The 19,344-nt window shown below is 45.2% G+C and overlaps 1 protein-coding gene across 1 annotated transcript in view; it reads left to right on the plus strand.

The window, feature by feature from the left end:
* RPGR (retinitis pigmentosa GTPase regulator) overlaps positions 1 to 16,112 on the plus strand; it is a 118,846-nt gene extending 102,734 nt beyond the window's left edge. The window contains exons 13-14 of the mRNA XM_075335508.1: positions 1,818 to 1,877; positions 12,826 to 16,112. Coding sequence (XP_075191623.1) covers positions 1,818 to 1,877; positions 12,826 to 14,952 — 2,187 coding nt within the window. The 3' untranslated portion in view covers positions 14,953 to 16,112. The remainder of the gene's footprint in view (positions 1 to 1,817; positions 1,878 to 12,825) is intronic.
* Positions 16,113 to 19,344: the final 3,232 nt, after the last annotated feature.

Consider the following 19,344-nt stretch of genomic DNA (forward strand, 5'->3'; position numbering starts at 1 on the left):
CATTCAAGTATTTGGATGCCTTATTTGTTATTTTCGGAAGGGCCTGCCCAATGTCTGACCTCTAAGGTGACTATTGCTCACTTGATTCTATCTGTCATTCTGGAAATATATAACGATAAGGCCATATCTCCCAAATTCAGTGTTAGAGCTCACGTTGCTCAGTCTATGGCAGCCTTTATGGCTGTCTGACACCAGGCATCTGTTCTACAACTCTGTAAAGCGGCTACTTGTTTATTAATTCACACATTTTGTATGTGTTTCTGGATTGATATATTTGCATCGGCACACACAAATTATTGCAGGGACTAAATGAGGACGATTCTTCTTGTAGTAATAGTATGATTTTTCTTATGACCATTCCAAGAACCATCCTTGTTGGTATTGCATGATGGATTTGTATTTGCCTGTAATTCTGGGCATTGAGGATACCATTAATTTTGACCAAACCACCTACTTCATTTGCTGAAATGCATCTTATAACTTGCAAGGAACCCCCATGTTTCACTTTTAAAAGTAGACCCTCATTATTGTACCACAATCCAGACCTTCAGCAGACAAACGGCCTTCTATTACAGCCAAATATTTCACACTCGTGAGTCCAGAATACCTGCTACCATTTTTCTGCACTCCACTTCCTATGTTTTCATGCATAGTTGAGTCAGCTGGCTTTGTTTCCATGTCGGAGGTATGGTTTTGGTGGCGCTATAGGTGGTTTCATTTTTCATTGCGTAGGGCATGGCTACTTTACTATACCTAGACACCACTTCTATACCTATAGCTGCCACCGTTCTCAAGTTAATGGATGTGGACAGGATATGGATGTATATCACTGTATATCATTCATTGCAAAAACATATACATTTAAAGGGACCCTGTCAACAGATTTGGCGACTATCAGCTGCGGCCACCACCACTGAGCTCTTATATACAGCTTTCCAGAATGCTGTATATAAAATCCCAGGCCACGCTGTATAACGTAAAAACACTTTTATAATACTCACCAAGGGGGCGGTTCAGTCTGATGGGTGTTACTGCTCTCCGGTCCGGTGGCTCCTCTGTCTGGTCTGGCGTCTCCTCTCTGCTGCGAGCTCCTTCCTCCTGCTTCCAAGCCCAGTGTGGATGACGCTTCTATGTCATCCACACAAGCTGACATTGCGGTCCTGCGCAGGCGCACTTTGATCTTCACTACTGAGGGCAGATCAAAGTACTGTAATGCGCAGTCATGAGGAAAGGTTAAAGACCGCCCGTGCATGCGCACTACAATACTTTGACCTGCCTTGAACAGGCAGATCAAAGTGCGCCTGCGCGGGACCTCAATGCCGGCTAGTGAGCATGACATAGGATGCGTCATGCACCTGGGTCTCGAAAGAAGGGGGACGGCAATCACCACAAAGAGAAGGCGTTGGACCGGAGAACGGCTTCACTCATCGGTCAGACCGCAACTTAGGGGTATATTATAAAAGTGTTTTTTAGGTTCTATACAGCGGCAGGGGCTCTTATATACAGTATTCTGTAATACTGTATATAAGAGCTCAATGATAGTAGCCGCAACTTATTGTCGCCAAATCAGATGACCGGTTCCCTTTAACAGAGGAATTTTTCACATACAGGGTACAAATAAGTGTTTTATATACATTGTATAATTTGTTTAATTGCCAATGTCAGCCAGAGCCTCCCATTTTCTATATTTTTGCACAGTTGTTATAAAATGTAGATATTTATTAACATTTTGCCATTTGAGTGTTATGAATTTTTCTGTATAAGAAAGCCAGGAAGGTCAGAATTACAATATATTGTTGATATGATTGCTATTTCAGACACACGCGGTGAGCTTGAACCAGGGTAACAGCACTTTTTCACCAGTTCACAAGAGAAAGGTAAGTGGGATAAAGTATGATTTTTAAAGAAATTTGTAACATTTTATTTTATAATAAACAAAGACAAACATACAGACTATATTAAGAGCTTGTTCACGTGATGCAATGTGTAATCATGGAGAATGCGGCAAAATTATACATGACGTTTATTCATAGGGCTCCATTTGCTTTGACAGTGGCCAAAAGAGATTTTTTTTCTGGGTTGTTGTCTTCTTTGAGCCAACCTATGTTGAAATACCTTTTATTTGCCTAATGGAATAGCGTAGTAAGTAGGCTATTTCATACAAGGTTATACATTAAAAGATATATAACACACAGTTCATGTTTTTACAATGGAAACCTGTGAGCATCAAATTCCATTGTACACTTATATGGCAATGCTGTTGGTTTTGGGAATATAGTAAATCAGTGCAGATTTCCATTACGAGCGGAAGAAAAGCGATTCTGGCAGCTACAGTGCCTACAAGTAGTATTCAACCCCCTGCAGATTTAGCAGGTTTGATAAGATGCAAATAAGTTAGAGCCTGCAAACTTCAAACAAGAGCAGGATTTATTAACAGATGCATAAATCTTACAAACCAACAAGTTATGTTGCTCAGTTAAATTTTAATAAATTTTCAACATAAAAGTGTGGGTCAATTATTATTCAATCCCTAGGTTTAATATTTTGTGGAATAACCCTTGTTTGCAATTACAGCTAATAATCATCTTTTATAAGATCAGGCCGGCTCAGGTCTCTGGAGTTATCTTGGCCCACTCCTCCATGCAGATCTTCTACAAGTTATCTAGGTTCTTTGGGTGTCTCATGTGGACTTTAATCTTGAGCTCCTTCCACAAGTTTTCAATTGGGTTAAGGTCAGGAGACTGACTAGGCCACTGCAACACCTTGATTTTTTCCCTCTTGAACCAGGCCTTGGTTTTCTTGGCTGTGTGCTTTGGGTCATTGTCTTGTTGGAAGATGAAATGACCCATCTTAAGATCCTTGATGGAGGAGCGGAGGTTCTTGGCCAAAATCTCCAGGTAGGCCGTGCTATCCATCTTCCCATGGATGCGGACCAGATGGCCAGGCCCCTTGGCTGAGAGACAGCCCCACAGCATGATGCTGCCACCACCATGCTTGACTGTAGGGATGGTATTCTTGGGGTCGTATGCAGTGCCATCCAGTCTCCAAACGTCACGTGTGTGGTTGGCACCAAAGATCTCGATCTTGGTCTCATCAGACCAGAGAACCTTGAACCAGTCTGTCTCAGAGTCCTCCAAGTGATCATGAGCAAACTGTAGACGAGCCTTGACATGACGCTTTGAAAGTAAAGGTACCTTACGGGCTTGTCTGTATCGGAGACCATTGCGGTGGAGTACGTTACTTATGGTAGTAACTGAAACCAATGTCCCCACTGCCATGAGATCTTCCCGGAGCTCCTTCCTTGTTGTCCTTGGGTTAGCCTTGACTCTTCGGACAAGCCTGGCCTCGGCACGGGTGGAAACTTTCAAAGGCTGTCCAGGCCGTGGAAGGCTAACAGTAGTTCCATAAGCCTTCCACTTCCGGATGATGTTCCCAACAGTGGAGACAGGTAGGCCCAACTCCTTGGAAAGGGTTTTGTACCCCTTGCCAGCCTTGTGACCCTCCACGATCTTGTCTCTGATGGCCTTGGAATGCTCCTTTGTCTTTCCCATGTTGACCATGTATGAGTGCTGTTCACAAATTTGGGGAGGGTCTTAATTAGTCAGAAAAGGCTGGAAAAAGAGATAATTAATCCAAACATGTGAAGCTCATTGTTCTTTGTGCCTGAAATACTTCTTAATACTTTAGGGCAGGGGTGGGCAATTAATTTTCCCATGGGGCCGCATGAGAAATTGGGATTGGTTTAGAGGGCCGGACTAATATAATTACCTCAGTTCTACCCAATATACTACATCACTATACCCCCTCCATATACTACACCTGTAATAAACTACATCACTACACCCCCCATATACTACACCTGTATTATACTACATCACTACACCCCCTCCATATACTACACCTGTAAGAAACTACATCACTACACCCCCTCCATATACTACACCTGTATTATACTACATCACTACACCCCCTCCATATACTACACCTGTAATAAACTACATCACTACACCCCCCATATACTACACCTGTATTATACTACATCACTACACCCCCTCCATATACTACACCTGTAAGAAACTACACCACTACACCCCTATATACTATACCTGTATTATACTACACTCCCTCCATATACCTGTAATATACTACACCCCCATATACACCTGTATTATACTACACCACTATATAATACACCTCCGATATACTACATCATTACACCCCATATACTACACCTGTAATATACTACACCTCCATATAGCACACCTGTAATATACTACACCTCCATATAGCACACCTGTAATATACTACAACTCCATATAGTACACCTGTAATATACTACATCACTACACCCCTATATACACCTGTAATATACTACATCACTACACCCCTATATACACCTGTAATATACATCACTACACCCCTATATACACCTGTAATATACTACATCACTACACCCCATATACTACACCTGTAATATACTACACCTCAATATAGCACACCTGTAATATACTACACCTCCATATAGTACACCTGTAATATACTACACCTGTAATATACTACACCTCAATATAGCACACCTGTAATATACTACACCTCCATATAGCGCACCTGTAATATACTACGCCTCCATATAGTACACCTGTAATATACTACACCTCAATATAGCACACCTGTAATATACTACACCTCCATATAGCACACCTGTAATATACTACACCTCCATATAGTACACCTGTAATATACTACACCTCAATATAGCACACCTGTAATATACTACATCACTACACCCCTATATACACCTGTAATATACTACACCTCCATATAGCACACCTGTAATATACTACATCACTACACCCCTATATAGCACACCTGTAATATACTACACCTCCATATAGCACACCTGTAATATACTACACCTCAATATAGCACACCTGTAATATACTACACCTCCATATAGCACACCTGTAATATACTACATCACTACACCCCTATATAGCACACCTGTAATATACTACACCTCCATATAGCACACCTGTAATATACACCTCCATATAGCACACCTGTAATATACTACACCTCCATATAGTACACCTGTAATATACTACAACTCCATATAGTACACCTGTAATATACTACATCACTACACCCCTATATACACCTGTAATATACTACATCACTACACCCCTATATACACCTGTAATATACTACATCACTACACCCCTATATACACCTGTAATATACTACACCTCCATATAGCACACCTGTAATATACTACACCTCCATATAGCACACCTGTAATATACTACATCACTACACCCCTATATAGCACACCTGTAATATACTACACCTCAATATAGCACACCTGTAATATACTACACCTCAATATAGCACACCTGTAATATACTACACCTCCATATAGCACACCTGTAATATACTACACCTCCATATAGCACACCTGTAATATACTACATCACTACACCCCTATATAGCACACCTGTAATATACTACACCTCCATATAGCACACCTGTAATATACACCTCCATATAGCACACCTGTAATATACTACACCTCCATATAGCACACCTGTAATATACTACACCTCCATATAGCACACCTGTAATATACACCTCCATATAGCACACCTGTAATATACTACACCTCCATATAGCACACCTGTAATATACTACACCTCCATATAGCACACCTGTAATATACTACACCTCCATAGAGCACACCTGTAATATACACCTCCATATAGCACACCTGTAATATACTACACCTCCATATAGCACACCTGTAATATACTACACCTCCATAGAGCACACCTGTAATATACACCTCCATATAGCACACCTGTAATATACTACACCTCCATATAGCACACCTGTAATATACTACACCTCCATATAGCACACCTGTAATATACTACATCACTATACCCCCATATACTACACCACTATATACACCTCCATATAGCACACCTGTAATATACTACACCTGCACCCCCATATCACACACACTACACCCCATACAGCCTGCACCCCCATATCACACACACTACACCCCATGCAGCCTGCACCCCCATATCACACACACTACACCCCATACAGCCTGCACCCCCATATCACACACACTACACCCCCATATGTCACACACCCTGCCCACATATCTCACCCTGCCTGTACCCCCAACTTACCCCTCTCAAACACTCTGCACCCCTTCACATCCTTTTGTCAGTCTGCAGCCCTCATATGCCACTCACCCTGTAGCTCCATCTTCCCTCATATGCACTCACCCTGCAGCCCCCCTCCCCCTCATGTCCCCTCTTTTCTTATTACCAGTCATCATGTGTCCACATCTCCTTCAGCATTCAGCATGTCTTGCTTTCTCCCCGGCAATCCTGTCTCCTCCCACAGAGTCACATGGGCGTGACATCATCGCAGGTCCTGGAAGATGAATTATTCCGTCTGCTCTGCTGTGCTGCTCTTTCTCCTGCACTGACTGTGCGGACCTGCACAGGATCTCTCCCTACTCGGCATGCTGCAGCCCGGCTCCACTGCACCGGCTGAAGACGGGCGGGCCGGTCACAGAGAGCAGGCGGGCCGGATGTGGCCGCGGGCCGCCCGTTGCCCAGGTCTGCTTTAGGGGAACCAAACAGAATTCTGGTGGTTTGAGGGGTTGAATAATAAATGACCCTCTGAATAAACTTTTCACAATTTAAAAAAAAAAAGAAATAACATTCTTTTTTGCTGCAGTGCATTTCACACTTCCAGGCTGATCTACAGTCCAAATGTCACAATGCCAAGTTAATTCCGAATGTGTAAACCTGCTAAATCTGCAGGGGGTTGAATACTACTTGTAGGCACTGTAAGTAGGAAAGGGTTCTTTACAGTTAGAGCAGTCAAATTGTGGAATGCCCTACCACAAGAGGTAGTAATGGCAGCCACTTTAACAACTTTAAAAGAGAGCTGGATGATTTCCTCGGTAAACACAACATTGTCGATTATAAATTATTTAGTTACATAATACCGTATTTTTCGGACTATAAGACGCACCGGACTATAAGAAGCACCCTTGTTTTAGAGGAGAAAAAATAGAAAAAAAATAAAATTAAAGTAAAAGAATGTGGTCATGACACAGTTATTTTACTGCTGACAGTATTACTGAGGTAATAATATCCCCAAATTCTGTCCTCATCTCCTCCATTCTTGGTACCTTCCAGGTATATATGGCCCCCATCGTGGAATATGTATGTTCCCCATCATTATATGTGTGATCCTCCAATCTGGTGTGTGTGTGTATATAGTGTGCGTGTGTGTGTGTGTGTATGTATGTATATATATATATATATATATATATATATCTATATATATAATTGCCTTATTCTGTCTGTCTGTCTGTCTTGCTCCAAAATTGTGTCCTTACGGTGACAAACAGTGGATTGGCCGCTGGGCTCTCCATGGCCCCGCCCCCCGCACGGATTGGCCGCTCGCCTCGGCTCCCTGCAGGCATTGGCAACTCGGCCACGCCCCGCCCCCTCACGCATTGCACGCTCGCTCTGGCCCCGCCCCCCGCACGCATTCCCCGAACCGACTCCCAGGTGAGTGCTGTACCCCCGGGAGCCCACATCAGCGTACGCCGGCGTACGCTGGTGTGGGCTCCCGTGCGAGCGGGTGGCGGGTACGCTGGTAAACATGTAATATTGTAGCATGGTTACCAGCGTACACCGGCTCCCAGGTGAGCGCATCAAGGTCCTGCAGCGGCGGAACACACACACACGCACACACATAAGAACAGACACACACACACATCAGATCACACTCACTCTCACACACACCTCACACACACATCAGATCGCATCCACACTCTCACAACATCCCGTGATATTGCTTGCTTCTCGGCGGCGATCCTGTGCGTGCAGTGATCTTCCAGGACCTGCCGGAGGATCACATGGCCAGAAGCATGTGGTATCTCCGGATGTTGTGATTGTGTGAGCGCTGTGCGATATCGTCAGTGTGTGTGTGCGTGTATGCGATCGGATGTGTGTGAGTGTGTTCTGATGTGTGAGTGTGTGTGCGTGAGTGTATGCGATCGCATCTGTGAGTGTCGGCAGAGGAGCACGGCGTGCAGCACAGCTGCTGGGACCGCCCACCGGTGGGCACAGGGAGAAGTGGGGTGTGTGTGTGAGTGTATGCGATCAGATGTGTGCGTGTATACTGTCTGATGTGTGACTGTGGAGCACGATGGGGGGTGCACAGCATGGGGGATGGAGCACGATGGGGAGTGCGCAGCATGGGGGATGGAGCACGATGGGGAGTGCGCAGCATGGGGGATGGAGCACGATGGGGAGTGCGCAGCATGGGGGATGGAGCACGATGGGGGGTGCGCAGCATGGGGGATGGAGCACGATGGGGGGTGCGCAGCATGGGGGATGGAGCACGATGGGGAGTGCGCAGCATGGGGGATGGAGCACGATGGGGAGTGCGCAGCATGGGGGATGGAGCACGATGGGGGGTGCACAGCATGGGGGATGGAGCACGATGGGGGGTGTGCAGCATGGGGGTTGGAGCACGATGGGGAGTGCGCAGCATGGGGGATAGAGCACGATGGGGAGTGCGCAGCATGGAGCACGATGGGGAGTGCGCAGCATGGGGGATGGAGCACGATGGGGAGTGCGCAGCATGGGGGAATGGAGCACGATGGGGAGTGCGCAGCATGGGGGATAGAGCACGATGGGGAGTGCGCAGCATGGGGCATGGCGCACGATGGGGAGTGCGCAGCATGGGGGATGGAGCACGATGGGGAATTCGCAGCATGGGGGATGGAGCACAATGGGGGGTGCGAGGCATGGGGGATGGAGCACAATGGGGAGTGCGCAGCATGGGGGATGGAGCACGATGGGGGGTGCGCAGCATGGGGGATGGAGCACGATGGGGAGTGCGCAGCATGGGGGATGGAGCACGATGGGGGGGTGCGCAGCATGGGGGATGGAGCACGATGGGGGGTGCGCAGCATGGGGGATGGAGCACGATGGGTGGTGCACAGCATGGGGGATGGAGCACGATGGGGGGTGCGCAGCATGGGGGATGGAGCACGATGGGGGGTGCGCAGCATGGGGGATGAAGCACGATGGGGACTGCGCAGCATGGGGGATGGAGCACGATGGGGGTGCGCAGCATGGGGGATGGAGCACGATGGGGGGTGCGCAGCATGGGGGATGGAGCACGATGGGGGGTGCGCAGCATGGGGGATGGAGCACGATGGGGGGTTCGCAGCATGGGGGATGGAGCACGATGGGCGGTGCACACCACCCCCCAAAACACACACACACACCGCCACACACGCACTGGGAACCACAAAACACTGCCCTACACAGACACCCACACACACAGACAACGCCGCACACACACCCAACACACAAACACTGCGGCACACACAAATATATGCACATACCACACAACACACGCATAGCACAAAACATACCTCCCCCAAAACACACAGACACACCCCACACCCACACAAACCGCGCAACACACACACACAACGCTACAGACACACAGCGCTCTACAAACAACGCAACACACAAACAACACCGCTCTCACCCCCCGCCACACCCAGAGAACACCCAGAACATGTACAGCACCCTACACAAACACTTGGTAACTACACACAACAACATCTATATATATATATATATATATATATATATATAACAAAAATCATACATTAACTACACAGTACATAAATTCTAGAATACCCGATGCGTAGAATCGGGCCACCTTCTAGTATATATATAGTTATATAGTGTGTGTGTGTATATAGTTACATAGTGTGTGTTTGTGTGTGTGTATATAGTTATATAGTGTGTGTGTGTGTGTATATATAGTTATATAGTGTGTGTGTGTGTGTGTGTGTGTGTATAGATATATAGTGTGTGTGTATATATATATATGATCCAACCCCATCCCGGTGTACAGTAATGCCTATACTATATTATTTATTGCCTTACTTTTAGTGATGTGATGCTCACTATGCTTCAGTTTGGTCCTGGCATTACAAACAAAGTCTCCCATATCTCAAGGACCTGCAGTGATGTAATGAAAAGGCGGGCACTGTGCTGTTCTGTGCTGCTCTGGCCCACCCCTCTGCATTACATCACTGTAGGTCCTTGTCAGCTATGGGAGACTGTTTCTAGTGCAGAGGAAGGATCAAAGTGAAAGTAATTTGAGCCCTCAGCACAGAGACTGTGTGAAGGTATGCCTGCTCTGGCCCGGACACTGCAGTGATCTGCACTTACCCCGGGCCAGACATTACTGCAGCGGCCCCCTTCTCCTGCCTCCTAAACAGCGGACACACAGTCTCCCCAGCCGCTGCAGGAAGCCGGCGTCTGGAGCTCCCACGTGTGACCGCTGTTTACATTAAACAAGTATTCATTAGCTGCTCCTCACACCCGCTGACTGCAGAGAGAGGTGGGCGGGGAGCAGCTAATGAATATTCGTTTACTTTAAGCAGCGGGCACACGTGGTTTCTCCAGCCGCCGGCATCCTGCAGCAGCGACCATCCCTGCCTCCTGTGATCCCACTGCATAGCGCTGACTCCCCACAGCTCCCTACCCCGCAGCTTCAGACCATAAGACGCACCCCACACTTTCCTCCCAAATTTGGAGGAAAAAAGTGCGTCTTATGGTCCGAAAAATACGGTATATAATTGGTGGAGGAAGGTTAAACTAGATGGACCTAGGTCTTTTTTCAATCTATGTAACTATGTAATTTTAAACTCATGAGTCGGCAAATACCTTTTCTAGCTGATATGCCTGTAAAAAAAATGTAATAAAAAAAAAAGAAACAAAGACCTTATACGACTGCCTTCCCCATCTATTCATCTAGTAGAAAATATGTATTTTCTAGATGGTGTGAGTCCCAGTCTATTAGCTGCTACATTACATGGACAGTCTTGATGGTATCCAGTGTTATTTATGAGCAGCAGTGGGCTATGTTTTAAAGAGAATCTGTTAGCAGGTTTTTTCTAACTCATATAAGATTAGCATGATGTAGGCAAAGAGATCCCGAATCCAATGATGTATCACTTAGATTACTGGCTTCAGCCGTTCTGACAAAATCAAAGACTTTAGTTTTATCCATGCAGCAGAGCTTTACAAGCTACCCCCCAACCACACCAGGCTTTCAGTGCACATTTCTATAAACAGAAGCTGCTAATCAGAGTGGAGCGGAGTCTGACTGGAGTCCTCACTTGCTTCTCAGTCCACTAATGATAATGATACTGAAACTTAAACTAACATTGCAGGTAAGGCTGGTTTCACACTACGTTTATTTAACATCCGTCCATAACTTTTTTTAGCGGAAAAACGGATCCAGTGCAAATGCGTTTTCACTTCAATGCATTTGCAATGGACTCGCGTCCACCTGCGTTCGCATGCGTTTGCGTGCGTTAGACACAGGATCCGTACTTTTGAGTTATTTTAACATGTTTCAAAAACGCTACTTGTAGCGTTTTTTACCTTTGTCAAAATAACGCATCTCACAGGATCCTTCACATTGCGCCGCGAGCTGCAATGCATTTCAATGAGTGCTGGATCCTGCCTAGCAGAATGCGTTGAGTTGCGTTGTAACAGGATCCTGCTTTTGTACTGAGCATGCCCAGAAACTACTGAGCATGCCCAGAACCAGTCTGGCGTGATCTGTCTCTCTCTCCTCCTCCCTCCCTCACCCTCTCTATCTCTGTCTTTCCCCCTTCCTCTCCTCCCTCTCTCTCCCACCTGAGAGCTGCGGACACTCGTAACCAAGGTAAATATCGGGTAACCACTTCTCTTAGTTACCCGATGTTTACGTTGGTAACGTGTGCAGGCAGCCTGGCTCCTAGCAGCTGCAGACACTCGTAACCAAGATAAATATCGGGTATCCAAGCCCGATGTTTACCTTGGTTACGAGCGTCTGCAGCTGTCAGAAGCCGGCTCCCAGTCTGGCACGTTTAGTTCCCCTCACTCCCGATCACATGACTCCAATGCCCGCCCCTAAACATCCAGTGACAGGATCCTGCAAAATAACACATGCGTTAGCATGCGTTTTTTGCTGTAAAAGCAGGATCCGCTTTTGCAGTAAAAAAACGTTCCTGACGCATGTTAAAAAGACGTAGTGTGAAAGCAGCCTAAGCAAAAACACACTTTGTGATAAGAGACGCCTGGCTGTAATCAGTATGTTAACCCTTGCAGCATGCTGTCTTCAGATTACATAGCAAAAACCTGCTGACAAATTCCCTTTAAGGCTAACTTTTTTTTTTTTTTTTAAATACTCAAAAGCATAGCTTGCTTAGCGTTACTGTTAAGTTCTTTTAAAAGACATTACATATATTAAGTCGTTTATCACACACTTACTGTTTCTGTGTTAGTGGATCATCAATTCTTAGAAGTGTAAAGCTTTAATGCTTTTCTACAGCTCATGGAATTATTTTTGTTGATATATTGCTTTCAGTTCCTGGACAACCATTAAGGAATACCCTCCAAAATAATATTTAATCTTTAGTTTGTGTGATAATGCATGATTTTTCATTTCCATCTTTTCTGTCTTCTTTTCCTCTGTTTTATGCTTTTTTATAACAGTCTTGTACTATAATAAAATAATGCCCCCGAGGCATATTGTACTCCTCCCCAATTTCAGCCAGTAGTGCAAAATTTTGTTATAGTAAAGTACTCCTTTGACATTTCTGTTATCTTTTTTTTATTCTTTTTGCTTCCTCATGCATTTCATTTCATCTGTTCTTATTCTTTCAATTTCTCTTCTTCATTGTGTTGCCTCTCGGTGGGATAGAAGAACATTAAAAATGTGGAACTTAAGAATGATGGTAAGGTTAAGATGAAGCAAATGAAGGAACGGACTCAATCTTTGTGTTCATCACTGTCCTTAAAAAACAGTTCTAATAGTGATGAATCTGGAATTACGTGTTCTGATGCCCAAGCAAAAAAATACATGCAGGACAAATTTCGAAAGGCGTCTGAAGCTGGAAAATATAATATTGTTGAAAATGCTAAGTCAGATAAGGCCGGTTTTAAAGCGAATAGCAGAAGAGTCAAAAAGCAGATATCAAAAGATAGCCAAACAGAACTGCACAAGGTTAAATCTGAGGTCACCAATCTAGATGCTAATGAGTCAGACAGCACGGCCAGCTCACAGATTAATAAAAGGAATAAACCGCGTAAACACCCCCAGATTATCCGTGTAAAAAGCCATGACGGAGTTCAAGGACTAAGAACAGCGAGTAGTAGAGATAGGAGCAGTTTTGTAAGTAAGCCTAGTCACAGTTCATACTCTTCATCCAGTTCTGATAATTTAGCAGAGAAATTCATAAAAGGTGTTAGTTTGGTCACAAACCTAAAGAATGCGCTAGATGGCAGCCATCATGCGGAGAAAGGAATGAAATTTAATGATGGCAATGGAGTAATATCTTCTAAGGATGAACATAGTTCTGATAGTGCTGAATGTGCAGAAGAGAGAGCAAAAGTTAAACATTTTAAGAAAAAGAAAGAAAGTAAAATACTTGTCGTTAAACAAAAAGGAAGTGTGGAAGAAGAAGGTGATCAAGAGGAGGACAATCATAAAAACAAGAAAGTTTCGAGGGAAGCAAATAGGAAAAAAGGTAAGAAGAGGTTAGAAACTCCAGAAGTGGAAAAGGACGAAGAGAATAATGATGAGAACGCTGAAAGAGAGGACGGACACAGTGAAAAACAAGGAGATGATAGTGAAGGCAAAAAAGAAGGCAAGGATAATGGGGAACAAGGTAATGACAATGAAAAAGTAGAGGCAGAAGAGAAGTGTGGAGAAGAAGAAAGTGAGCATGAGGAAACAGAGGAGGAGGAAAGTGAAGAAGAGGAGGATGAAGAGAATGAAGAAGAAGATGAGAAAAAAGTAGAGGAACAGGGTGAGGAGGAGGACGAAGAAGAGGGTGAGGAGGAGGACGAAGAAGAGGGTGAGGAGGAGGACGAAGAAGAGGGTGAGGAGGAGGACGAAGAAAAGGGTGAGGAGGAGGACGGAGAAGAGGGTGAGAAGGAGGATGAAGAAGAGGTAGAGGAGGAGGATGAAGAAGAGGGTGAGGAGGAGGACGAAGAAGAGGGTGAGGAGGAGGACGAAGAAGAGGGTGAGGAGGAGGACGAAGAAGAGGGTGAGGAGGAGGACGAAGAAGAGGGTGAGGAGGAGGACGAAGAAGAGGGTGAGGAGGAGGACGAAGAAGAGAGTGAGGAGGAGGACGAAGAAGAGGGTGAGGAGGATGACGAAGAAGAGGGTGAGGAGGAGGACGAAGAAGAGGGTGAGGAGGAGGACGAAGAAGAGGGTGAGGAGGAGGACGAAGAAGAGGGTGAGGAGGAGGACGAAGAAGAGGGTGAGGAGGAGGACGAAGAAGAGGGTGAGGAAGAGGACGAAGAAGAGGGTGAGGAAGAGGACGAAGAAGAGGGTGAGGAAGAGGACGAAGAAGAGGGTGAGGAGGAGGACGAAGAAGAGGAGGAGGATGAAGAAGAGAGTGAGGAGGAGGATGACAAAGAGAAAAGTGAGGAGGAAGAAGAGGAGGAAGGTGAAGAAGAAGAGGAGGAAGGTGAAGAAGAAGAGGAGGAAGGTGAAGAAGAGGAGGAAGGTGAAGAAGAGGAGGGAGAAGATGAAGAGGAAGGACAGGAGGATGATGAAGATGATGATGATAAAAAAGAAGCAAAAAGAGAAAGTATTGAGAAGAGTAAAGAAGTGGAAAAGAAAAGGTTGGCAAATATGTTTTCATCAAAGAAAGCTAACAAAGAAGCTGAAAATCAGAAGAAGACTGCTAAAAACATTAAAAAGCAGAACCTTCAAGAATCTGAATCCATAAAATCGGATAGTTTTGCAAAATTAAAGTCTCTGGACCAAAGTGTTCAATTCTGGGATGATATTTTACCACAGTACCTAACACTGAAATAACACTTTAAGGCTATGCGCCCAAGGGAGCTTGCACCTGCGGATATATCCGCAGGTTTGTCCACAGGTTTCCCGCAGCAGCTCCCCGGAATCCGCAGCTATCCATTGCTGCGGGATTCCAGCAAAATATCTGCGGAAAACCTGCGTACATTCATGCGACTTACCTGCAGAAGTCCCACCCTGTATCTCCATAGTGGAGAGGCGGGAATTCTGCAGGTATTTCCGCAGGAATAATTGACATGCGGTTTAGTGAGGCTGCGGGACATCCGCAGCATGTTCCGCAGCCGCCCATTCCGCAGCATGGACACAGCACTCCCCATGTCCCATAGGAGTGTCTCTACTTGCTAAAACCTGCAGATTTACCTACAAAATCCAGATAAATCCTCAGGTTTTCCGCGGCAAAATCCGCGAGTACAGAGTCCCTTAGGCACATAACCTAATACTCTTGTGTATCCCCCCCAGCTCAGCAGATGTGGTACGGTCAGACCATCTCCCTGTACGGTCAGACACAGCCATTACACAGTACATAGCAGGGGCACATATATAAGATTATCGCAGCAGAGGAACATTTTTTTTACAACATCCAATCGTGGAAAATATCATTATTATTCCAAGATCTTTTAATTATAATGTAAAGACAGCAGCACCCTGGATACACACAGAGCTCACCTCCAGCCTATAGAAAAAGGGGAAACTTTAATCAGGTAGAAAACTGCATATCAGAGGGTTCTGGAATTGAAGGAAGGAAGACTCTTTATTAAAAGTACATTTTTTCATCAAATAATAAACCAACTGGGTCTCGCATGATTCATGGCGATCGGTTGATTGCTGCTTCGGGTGAACCATAAATCGACTCTCTACATCAAGACAGCCCCTTTAATATGATATCATCAAATATTTTTGTATCTTCAAATCTAGTCTTACTATCTACTTTTAGCCTTATTTTTTGTTTTTCACAATTATAAAGTAGCAGTAAAATCTTTGATTCTTCTCCATCATTTAGTTTATAAACTTGTTGCATGTCAGTACAGCTCCATTTTATGTGTTGACATTCACGGCTACATCCTGTTGGTGCTAAGAAACCATCTGCCTTTCTATTTCTTATCTCAGTAAGTTTTTATTTTATATTGTTTTTTTTTATTCTTATATATCTTCCTTTGTTGCTAACATTTAATACACACATTGTATATTTACAATATATATGTGAATTGTGATGTCTGAGTAAATTAAGTTATAGACCCTTTAAAATTGGAATTTGGTTTTTATTGCGGGATGATTTTTTTTTTTTATTTGGGAGGGAAAGAAATAATTTGCAAATGATAGAACTTTCTATGCATTTCATGGCCAACAGTATGTGTGCTGCCATGTCAGTGCTGCAATTAATAAATTCCAAAGAGAAATGTATCATCAGTAAATGGACAATTGTTTAAATCAGACTTTAATATAACTTTTTTTTTATTTGATGTTTTTTTCCCATTTAAAAATGGAAAAATAAAAAAGTAAACCTAGGAATGCTGTCTAAAAGTATCAGACATAGTATTCACAATAGTTCACATAAAATTGTACTATAGAGCCAAGCGAAAAGTTCCACATTTCTCCCTCCTTAAATTATAAAGAACATGACATAGCACAGCACTTGTCTCTAATTCGTTACAGCCTCATTCTCAATTAGAGATTTTACTGAGGCCATAAACTAATAGATGACACAACATAACAAATTCTGAAACAGTATAAGGCTACATGCCCACGATCAGGGTTCACAACGTTTTGGATGCAGCATGTTTCATTTGCATACAAAACGCTGCGATGTACAGTAAGGGGTACTTTGCACGTTGTGACATCGCTACTGCAATCTCGTCGGGGTCAAATCGAAAGTGACGCACATTCGGCGCCAGTAACGACATCGCAACGTGTAAAGCCTAGATACACTGATAAACGATCGCAAAAGCGTCGTAATTTGGTGATCTGTGTAGTGTCGGTCATTTTCATAATTTCGCTGCAGCGACAGGTACGATGTTGTTCCTCGTTCCTGTGGCAGCACACATCGCTGTGTATGAAGCCGCAGGAGTGAGGAACATCTCCTTACCTTTGTCCTGCCTGCAATGAGGAAGGACGGAGGTGGGCGGGATGTTTACGTCCCGCTCATCTCCGCCCCTCCGCTTCTATTGGCTGCCTGCCGTGTGGCGTCGCTGTGGCGCCGCACGACCCGCCCCCATAGGAACGAGGCGGGTCGACGGCCAGAGCGACGTCGCAGGGCAGGTAAGTGCGTGTGAAGCTGCCGTAGCGATAATGTTCGCTACGGCAGCTATCACAAGAGATAGCATCTGCGACGGAGGCGGGGACTATCACGCTCAGCATCGCTACAATCGGCTAGCGATGTCGCAGCATGCAAAGTACCCCTAACAGTAAATGGGATTTCTAGAAATCAAATGCCCACCTTGCCTGTAGTGCCACAGCATAAACTGACCAGTGGTGCGGCTTCCCGAGCTGCAAGCATGTCAGTTTATTGCTGCGAAGCTGTAAGCGTTCTCCGCCGGGAGAACAGAAGAGAGAGACTGCAACTGCCCAAGCCCAGATCGTGGGCATGAGCAGCTGCAGTCTCCTCCGTAGAAGACTTGCGGCACCGCAGGTCAGGACCCACCGCGTCCAGGACACAGCGGGTCCTGATCGTGGGCATGTACTCTTAGGCCTAAAATTATACTTTATTGAATAAACTTAAAATTATAAATTTTTAAATATTTACACACAAACAAGTATTTGTCCCAACCTACACAACAGCCCCTGTGTTTTAATACTTTGTATATATTTATGTACTTATTTTAAGTTTATTCAATAAAGTATACCGTATTTTCCGGCATACAAGATGACTTTTTAACCACTGAAAATCTTCTCAAAAGTCGGGGGTCGTCTTATACGTCGGGTGTCGTCTTATACAGTGTATAATTAGGTGATTTATAAGCCCTCCCTGTCTCCAAGACTCTGCCTCTCAGTGAAGCTTGCACAAAAAAAAATATTCTCACCTCTCCTTCATTCCCGCGGTGTCATTAGCTGATTCTTCCAGTCCACAGGCACTTAGACCCCTCCGTGATCTTGTCCAGTGCATGGAGCCGCTGCTGTAGGCTGCCATCATGGCTTTACTGCAGTTGAATGCTTTACGGTGGCGGTGCCGTAAGGCATTCAACTGCTGTAAATCGCTGACTGCAGCGGTGGCCCTGTGTATTGGACGTGATCATGAAGGGGTCTATGTGCCTGCGGTCCGCAAGAAGCACCAATTGATGATCACGTCCAGTGCACGGAGCCGCCGCTGCTGTCAGCGCTTTACAGCAGTTGAATGCCGCCGTAAAGCATTCAACTGATGTAGAGCCATGATGGCAGCCTGCAGATGCAGCTCCGTGCACAGGACGAGATTACAAAGGGGTCTATGGGCCTACGGTCTGGAAGAAGCAGCTGAGGGCACCGCGGGAATGGAGGAGAGGAGAGGAGAGGAGAGAGTGTGTGTGTGTGTGTGTGTGTGTGTGTGTGTGTGTGCGTGTGCGTGTGTGTGTGTGTGTGTGAAATCAACGGCATAATAGGGGACCAGAAGGAGGACATTACTAAAGGTTTTGAACATTACAGCAGGGGACATTATTAAACCATGGGCACATTACTAGAGGGCACAAGGATGAGCACATTACTACAAAGGGGCACATTACTACAAGGGGGACAAGGATTGGCACATTACATTTTACTGGTATATATTTTTACTTTTTAAATTTTCCAGTAGCTGCTGCATTTCCCTCCCTAGGTTTATACTGTAGTCAATACGGTTTCACAGTTTTTTGTGGTAAGATAGGGGTTTTGGCTTATACGTGGGTTGGCTTATATTCGAGTATATACGGTATTGTAATACTATTGTATGAACTGAGGATTTCGATCACGTTAGGGCAATGACAACCGAGATGGGTTCTTGGTGCAAAGAAGTTTTATAATATGCAACCAACAATATGTACACAGAACAGAATATAAACACAGTATTTACCTGCAAGGTTCGGAGCAAAGGGGAATTCCCGGGACCGCGAACCGGACTCCCCCAGGGAGGCCACCAGGAGCGAACCCCTATACAGGGGCTGTCTGGCGATCACCCCAGAAGGCCTAAATGCGCAGTCGCCGGGAGACACGAAAGGGCAACAGGTTATCGTCCAAAAATGTCCGTACGGAATGAGGAACGCAGGTCCTAGGGTGGATATGTACCGGAAGGGACTGGGCACAAGTGCCAACCAGAGACGGCAGACGGAGTCCGGGACCAGCGAGGGCACAGCTCGATGAGACCAGGTGGAGTCAAGGGCCGATGTCAGGTGATTCACCAGGATCCAAAATAACAACCAGGAAACGAGAGCAGCGGAGCAGTAATAGACA

The sequence above is a fragment of the Anomaloglossus baeobatrachus genome, chromosome 2 (genome assembly GCF_048569485.1).
Source record: "Anomaloglossus baeobatrachus isolate aAnoBae1 chromosome 2, aAnoBae1.hap1, whole genome shotgun sequence".
NCBI classification, from domain to species: Eukaryota; Metazoa; Chordata; class Amphibia; order Anura; family Aromobatidae; genus Anomaloglossus; species Anomaloglossus baeobatrachus.